At 37.4% G+C, this 8,753-nt stretch overlaps 1 protein-coding gene and 1 non-coding gene across 2 annotated transcripts; one reads left to right on the top strand and one right to left on the bottom strand.

The window, feature by feature from the left end:
* Nucleotides 1–1,104: 1,104 nt before the first annotated feature.
* Nucleotides 1,105–5,449, top strand: mustn1b (musculoskeletal, embryonic nuclear protein 1b). Its single transcript, XM_088338714.1, has 3 exons — nucleotides 1,105–1,247; nucleotides 1,317–1,440; nucleotides 5,250–5,449. Exons 1-3 carry the CDS (start codon nucleotides 1,239–1,241, stop codon nucleotides 5,360–5,362), a joined length of 246 nt encoding a protein of 81 aa, XP_088194840.1. The 5' UTR covers nucleotides 1,105–1,238; the 3' UTR covers nucleotides 5,363–5,449.
* trnae-cuc (transfer RNA glutamic acid (anticodon CUC)) lies at nucleotides 1,961–2,032 on the bottom strand. The gene has a single exon. It is a non-coding gene; the product is annotated as a tRNA-Glu (tRNA).
* Nucleotides 5,450–8,753: the final 3,304 nt, after the last annotated feature.

Below are 8,753 nucleotides of genomic sequence, written 5' to 3' on the forward strand. Positions count from 1 at the left end.
TCAAGAATTCTCAAATACTGTAGACCACAGTGATACAATATTAATCAGTTCTGAGGTGGAGATCATAACATGAATTCTCCTTATGGCACGGGAAAAGAAACTTATGGTAATAAGTAACTCTTAAGTAAGTCTTGGAACCTATTGCTAATCAAATGAAAGGTTGGTACATGAAAACAACTTAAAGAGAAAGGTGGTGCTTTGTGGGGCAAACCAATAGGAAAACAGCATCTTACATGATATTGACCAATTACAGACAATCATCAAAACCAATGAAATGTGACATATACACTGTTAGGTTTGAATGTTGAAAATTTTTGGGAAGGCAAAATATTTTGTTGTTGATTTCATATTTAGAGGAAAATGTCACATAAATGAGTTGTTGAACAAATGATTCCATCTCATAACGTACAAACATCGCAAGCTAGGGATGCTGTAACCCGGTGTTCTACGTTTCTTTGATTCATATTTGTAGCAAATTCACTGGTGGATACATTGTTTGAATAGTTAATCAACAACGAATTCTAGTGAAGGAACGAGTTTTATATATTAAACTCGTCTCACCATCCAGGAATACCACATTTCTTTTAAGATACTTTCTTTGGGAAAATGTATGAAAAACTTTGTAATATTCTGAAGTTTGGCTACACGATAATTTAAAGAGAATCCCTTTTTTTACCATTTTTGGGAAAATCGGCATACTTTAATCAAGACACACAGACACTCGAATGCAAGGAACTTTGTTTACTGATCGTCTACAGAAGAAACTTGAATAGAACACAACACTAAAATAAGATTAAGAAAAAGACAGAAAAATTGATGTACTTTACATATCTTGAAGGGGTTCGATTCAGAATGATTCATTTCAGTCCAGTTCTTATTACTCCTATACTCAATGGGATCCAAAGCTTTGCATTTTTTAATACGTGTCCATTTTGATTAAGAATTATCATATACATTGCTATGTATAGTACTTTATCTCAGCTCCAGTGAGTGTCTCGAGGAGGGAAGACCAGCTTAAGTTTGGCCTGTTGGATCATCTCAGTCTAGCTAAGACTCATCCCAGCTGCTCCATCCCTCACATCACTCCTAATAATACACACTGACAACAAGCACCAATAGACACAGGCTCTCATACTGACTCACTTTGCTGGACTATATATATATCATGGCAGGCTATCAGGGGGTGACAGACACAGCCCAAGCCTGAAGCCTAAACAAGACAAAGACTTGGATCCAACATGTCACAGGTAAAATTGGCTCAAATTTGCTTAAAATGATACACACAGTTAGTTCTAGTTCCGTTTGTCTCCCCTAAGCCAGGAGAAGTCAAAAAGAAGAAGCGTCCACCTATGAAGGAGGAGGACCTGAAAGGAGCTCGCAGCAAATTGGGCCTGAAGGGTGAAGTCAAGAGTAAGACCTATGAGGTCATGGCGGAGTGTGGTAAGTACTGTAGTTCTTTCCCCTTGTCATCATCGCAAGTTTTTTTCCCCCATTCCAACAAGTTTACTATAATTTCTTTTCACATTATGGGATTTTGTGTGGTTGCTCACTTGCTGTCCCTCCCCTCAAAACACAAACCCACTCAGTAAAAACAATCTTTAATTCTGTACCGTAACACATTTTTTATTACTTATTAATTGTGAATTTTATTTGTAGACCAAATGGTCTACTTTTTTGTTACAGATCAGCGCAAGAGCTAATAGATTTGCTATTATTATGTTATTACTTGGTTGTAATCATAAAAAGTACATACCAATAAGTCAACCACTAAAACATAATGCCAGTTCAAAATCGAATTTTTTGGAATATCTCAATGACCCACCGTGTTGGTGGTCTGCATTATATCGTGTATTTACTCTACTAATCATGATTTCAGATGCAATGGCATAATACATTAATACTATAACAATAGCTGGAAAGAATACTGACAAAAATGCGACAAAAACGATATCAAAAGAAGTTCCCTGACCGGGAATCGAACCCGGGCCGCGGCGGTGAGAGCGCCGAATCCTAACCACTAGACCACCAGGGACTGTGTCCAAGGTTCCGACCATAGACTATTTCACCTTAAGCTGACGTTTCAATACAACGTGCTTTGGCAATACGTGCGTCAGCCATCATAGCGCTTTATTTTGGTCACTTAAAGTCACACAATAAAAGTATGACCCTCACAAAAACGTTGAAAAGACGTCTTCATTCACTTAAAAAGTCAACGTTGGAAAAAAACGTATTTTCCAAGAGTTTTTGTGGGTTAACTCTAGGCAAATATTAGGACGAGATGAACAAAACGACCAGCAAAAACGTTGAAAAGGTTTATTAAGTTCAAAACTCTATTTTTAAGACATTGAAAAGACAACTTTTCGCGGTTGACTTGAGAGGCGTATTAAATGAGGGAAACATATGTTGGTAAGGATCAATGTTCCCACTAAACTTCGCGCGTGCGCAATAACGCACTGCCCGCACATTCTCAGCGCACAAGAAAATGTAGCCAGCTAAGAAAAATGAGGGCTCAAAATTGCTAATTAAGAAGCAAATTAAGTCAAAGTTACAGTGCAAGTAGGTAAAATACACGGGTTCCCCTGACGTTGTGTTCTAAATGTGGTATTTTGAAGTCATGTCTAAGTAGAACGAAGTTGAGTAAAGTCAGTAGAGTTTTTCGTGAACCGGCTTCTTCGGCTTGGCTCACTAAAAGGAAGCGGCTCTTTCGGGTCCTAAACGGCTATTCAGGTTGTTTTTGCTTCTTTAATCCCAACATGACCAAATATTATGTGAAATTATGCACAAAATGACTTAAAGGAAGGGGGGAATACAACAAAAAAGAAAAAAATACCAAAATGAAAAAGTAGTGAAAAGCTGAAAAAAAGGATACAAAAGGAAGAGAAAAAAGAAGGAAACATTTAGAAAAAAGCCAGTAAAAAAGAAAAGAAAGAAACAAAGGAAAAAAGTAAATAGAGAACAAAAAGAAAAAAGTAACAGCTAGGAAAAAATAAACACAATGAGATTTTTTTTTAAAGGAATTAAAAAAAAAGTAGAAAGAAACACGGAAAAAGAAGAAAAAGTTTGTGTTGCATTCAAATAATTTCCAATTATATCAAGTGAACCTTGTTGCCAACATTGTACTTCCACTAAAAAAACGTGATTAAGTACAGTTCTCTATCTTGCAACCGACTAAATAAGCCCCCCAAAAAGTTAGTATTATGCGACAAAATATATCAGGAAAAATAAAGAAATGAATTTCTTGTGAAAGAATTGTAAAAACAAACGACGTTTGTAGGCCGTAAAACCTTTGCAATAGTACATTAGTCAATTCATTCAAAAGAGAAAAATAATTTTGTATTGCCGGAAACTCAGCAAAATGTAACTTGATGTCAAGTTTTGTACATGTTTGATAATGATTTAGTTGCTACACTTGGGATTATGGTTGCTCACTGTTGTTTCAAGCGTTGCTCATCGACTTTGTGTGAACGCTCAGACCCGTGGAAAATTACAGGGAACATTGGTAAGGATAAGCCATTGGAGACTAGATAAATGCATTTTTGTTTAAATAATGCATCTGCCTTGTTGAGCATTCCTCGATCTAAATGAACAAAACATGAAACTAAGAAACCGCAAGCCATGTTAAAAAAAACAAACAAGACCTAAATGAACAAAATACAATAAAATACAAAACAGGGTTTACTGTTGCTGCAGAGCTGTTGGTTTGGATCTCACAAGACCCAATCGACCTGACTAAAGGATAGCTTTTCCCCCAGAGCTATCAACATACTAAACCAGGTTTGAAACACAGTTCTCAGGGCAACTCTTTAGTTACCGCTGGTTCACTCCTTCACGGGGGAAAAAATGAATACATTTAAAAAAGATTGAATAATAAACAACAACGGATGCTTCCCCAACCACAGAGGAACATTTCGATCGGCCAAGTTTCAAGCTGAATGGCCATGCTGTTAAAAAAAACAAAAACAGGAAAAAAACCAAAAAAACAATTGTTTCTGCACCACGGAGAAATGTTTCAGACAGCCAAAATTCACGTTGATTTGCCAGCATTCCTTGACTTCAGATCTCCGATACCAATTAATATCATAGCGTCTTTCAAACTGTGCTGTGACCCGACACCTGCTCTGCGTTGTGATGAATCTTGCTGAGAAAAATTTGTGTCCTGCTCCTTTTGTCATCCCTCTTTCTCTTTCTTTCTCTCTCTCCCTCTCTCTCTCTTTCTCTGTGCCTCTCTCTTTTTCTCTCTTACTCTCTCTCATTATTCTTTCTCTCACTGTCTCTCTTTCTGTCTCGCTAGCTCTCAGTCGGCATGGCTTTTAATAAGTAAGTTGCGTCCATAAAAAAACAGACTCATAAAATATGTAGGCTACTGGGTTTCAATTTGTCTGTCTGTCTGTCTGTCTGTCTCTCTCTCTCACTACTGCTTCACGGATTTTCACTTTTCGAGAGTGGGTCTCCCTAATAACGGCAAAAATAGAGGAATTTCTGTATCCCGGATTAAAGTAAAAGATCCCGATTGCTTATAGTTTTTGTTTTAGATGCGAATAATTTCTATTAGAGGTGAATACTGTATATTTATGTATCTATTATTTGTTATACTATGTACTTTACCGACTGGAGTACAACGCTAATTTTGTTGTAAATGCTAAGAAAGGTGATTCTGAATTCCAACTGGTACAAACTGAACATAACACAAAAAGAGGGGAGGCGGGAAACAAACTCACGTGTGGATAGAAAAAAGTAGATAATGTTACCACACGGGCCAGCTGCAATAGAACAAAACATGAAAGTAAAACAACAAGAAACACTAGCACAATGAGACCACGAAATATAATGCCGGCTAAATAACTAGCGGTAAATGGACAAAACATGAAAATAAGACTTTACGGGATGTGCTATAAGACTAGCTCTAACTGAACAAAACATGAACAGGGACAACACTGGATGATAAAACAATGATACAACTGTATTGTATTGCGATTGCTTTGATCGGAGAATATTTTATGATTTAGTTTGTTCGAAAAGTTTCATGTTTTGTGGTTTGAGCAAGAACAAATCAACTCAAACTAAATGTTAGGACACCTGGCTTGGATACTGTTTGTACTTTTGCTCACTGGGAATGTAAATCTGGCCTAAGTATCCCCTCATTCTTTGATGAGTGAATCATTCCAACCTCGAGTTTGTTGTCGTGTACTTTCAACTTTGTTCAGAATCAAACATGACCTAATTTTCTTCGTGGTTTTGTTTGATTTCAGAGCGGATGGGCAAAGTGGCCCCATCGGTGTTCAGTAACGTCAGGACCGGAACCGAGACCTCCCTGGACAAACCTGAACCGAAAGCCCCCGGAGCTAGTGTCTTCAATAAGTAGCAACTCCCTGCAGGATTCCTCGTGCAAGGACAGTCGTTTTGTTGATTTTTGATCCATCGAATGAAAAAGTTGTCTACACGTTGACAAATGTGTGTGACTCGGTTTGATGTGCTCATATCCCTGCTTACCAGAAAGCCTTTTTCTGTTTTTTTTAATCTTTTTTTTATCTGGTTTATAAAATAAAAAAGTGATTGAGGAACACTGTTTATTTGTTATTTTACAAAAAGTCCTTTAATATATATATCTATCTATATATATATATATATATATATATATATATATATATATATATATATATATATATATATATATATATATATATATATATATATATATATATATATATATATATATATTTGGCTGGCAACCAGTTCAGGGTGTCCCCTGCCCAATGCCCGATGATTGCTGGGATGGACCCCAGCACCCCCGCGACCCTACTGAGGATAAGCGGTGTGGCTAATGAGATGAGATGGGAGATGAGATATATATATATATATATATATATATATATATATATATATATATATATATATATATATATATATATATAAAAAGAGAGAGAGAGAGAGAGATACAGGGTTGGGTAGGGTTACTTAAACTTGACTACTTTCAATTACTTTTGGATTACTCCAATACCAAATAGGCAAATAAAAGACAAAAGAAACTAAATATGAATACAATTATGACTCACAACACGTGGTAAGCTTTCTCTCCTGGCTTTGATCTCTTTGATCTCTGGCAAAACTGACATAAAATGTGACAGAAACAAAATGAAAATAAATCCAAACAGCTTGCCAACATCATTTTTGCCATTCCACGTATTCCGTTACTCCCCAAGCCTGCACAAAATTTAGTAATTTTATTCATATTTAGTTTATTTTGTCTTTTATTAGCATATTTGGTATTGGAGTTATCCAAAAGTAATTGAAAGTAATCAAGTTAAAGTAACCCTACCCAACCCTGTGTATATATATGTGTGTATATATGTGTGTAGATATATAGATATATATGGTGTAAAATTATATACAGTATAACCAATACAGGCCAAGTTTATTTTGGAAGGGTTGTCCAATATACGGACCAGAACAGGATCAGGACCCGTGATGTTTCTCACCACAAGCTTTTATTTTACAGGAAATGGGGAATAATGCACGTTAGGCAGCGGTCTGGCGTGGAAAGACAGGAAGCCATAGACTGACGAGATCGATACCAATTGCCCGAGCAAATATCAGACGGATGGGGTCGATACCGGACAGGACGGGACAGACAGGATTGATATTAGAACAGGATATCGAAATTAAACAGGACAAACTAGACGGGAATGAAAACTGGAGAGAATAATAAACGGGACAAAAATAGATGGGAACGAAACTGGAAACCAATATTAAAGAGGACAAAATAAACAGGAACAATACCGGACAGGAAATACCAACAGGGAACAGGACCGAGTCAGAACCCACGTCTTGCGGGGCAGAGGTTCGTATACAGACTGACAATGGAAGAGTGAGAGCACTGAGTTAAATAGACGGAAAGCCAATGAGCCGTAGCTGGCGCCACACGGGCAGGGCCAATTGGGCGCAATGGCAACCGTGACACCGTGTGCCGTTGGTGTCCCTACCAAACAAACATTAACTTCCCACAGGAGCAGGCAATACACTTCAAATTGCTCTGAATATTGATTCATAGTCTATACAGCTTTATTAAAATGCAAATGAAGAATTTACACTACTACCAAACACGACGGATCTTTCATACTTTACCACGCCTGTTTATAGTAAATTCCTAACTATGATTTTCTATGAAAACCACAAAAATAAATAAAGTAAGTGCATGCTATGCAGATGCTCTACGAAAGAAAAAAAACCCGGCAAAAACGAAGCTAGTGCCAAGATCTTACCTCTAATTGACAAAGTTGATTTTTCCTTGTTTATTCATTGTACATTAGTGCCCTCTGCTGGACATCTATAGTAACAGCAGGTTTGACATCCATTGTATTTTTTCATTTTTGACCTAAATGTGGTCTATGTAATAAATATTTAACTTGTTGACGCCATCTTCTGGCTGAAATGATCATTGCAGCCTCTGTCAAGCTGCTTGTGTGCCACGTGCAGGTATGTGTCTCTCTTAGACGCACTTGAATAATGTCCCCTTTTAAAAAATATTTTTGGGGGGGTTTTGACTGTATATGAAACAGTAATTTTCTTACTTTCACCATTTTCATCCTACAATTAAAGACAACATGCGGGATTTGACTCTGTCCCCCCTATCCCTACCACATCTCATGTCCCACACCCACCCGAACCCCTGACCTCCTTCTCTTCAGCGTCATGCGCTTTGTGGCTGGAATGCTGATGAGAAATGCACGCTAAAAGCAGAAAGGCATAATGAAAAAATAGATAAAGGCTCTTTGAACTCATTTGGGCATTGTTAACATGTACTTAATAGAGAAAACATCTAATTTTTAACTTTTTGAGGACACCTCAAACTACGCACTTCAACTTTAAACGTGGCGCTCTTGAATGTGTCTACAAAAAAAATTCTGGAACAAAGGTTTTGACACCTTTTAACGCCAAAAGTGCCTCACGCATTTTGAGTGATTTCTCTGGCACATTTCAGTTTTATTATCTTGCCCTCACAGCAAAAACTGCCACAGTTGTATCCATCCATATATAGTGTTAAGCCATGCTTCTGGGAAGCCATGTATGAGCACATTTTATGGGAAGCCCACTTTTGGAGCAAGGAGCAAACAAGCACCGTTATTTGTTGTTTTTGTTGAGTGACATGAATGAAATCATCCTTTGTTCAATGACAAAAGATAAAGGGGAAACAGTGTTTATCAGCATACAGTGCATCCGGAAAGTATTCACAGCGCTTCACTTTTTCCACATTTTGTTATGTTACAGCCTCATTCCAAATTGTATTAATTTAATCTCTTATCTCAAAATTCTACACAAAATACTCCATTATGACAATGTGAAAAAGTTTTTTTTTTTTTTACTTTTTTGGAATTCATTAAAAATAGAAAACTAAGAAATCACATTTACATAAGTATTCACAGCCTTTGCTTAATACTTTGTTGATCCACCTTTGGCAGCAAATACAGCCTCAAGTCTTCTTGAATATGATCCCACAAGTTTCACACACCTATCTTTAGGCAGTTTTGCCCATTCTTCTTTGCAATAAGTCTAAAGCTCAATCAGGTTGGATGGGAGACGTTTGTGCACAGCCATTTTCAATCGGATTCAGGCCTGGACTCTGGCTGGGCCACTCCAGGACATTCACGGAGTGGTTCTGAAGCCAATCTTTTGAGATCTTGGCTGTGTGGTTTGGGTCGTTGTCCTGCTGAAAAATGAACCTTCGCCCCAGCCTGAGGTCAAGAGCGCTCTGGAGC

The sequence above is a fragment of the Urocampus carinirostris genome, chromosome 6, assembly GCF_059441175.1.
Source record: "Urocampus carinirostris isolate Australia breed hairy pipefish chromosome 6, RoL_Ucar_1.0, whole genome shotgun sequence".
NCBI classification, from domain to species: domain Eukaryota; kingdom Metazoa; phylum Chordata; class Actinopteri; order Syngnathiformes; family Syngnathidae; genus Urocampus; species Urocampus carinirostris.

Excerpts from the sequence above, each read along its gene's own strand:
- mustn1b (XM_088338714.1), top strand. Across the intron at positions 1,441-5,249 it reads TGAGGTCATGGCGGAGTGTG|AGCGGATGGGCAAAGTGGCC; the intron begins GTAAGTACTGTA and ends GTTTGATTTCAG.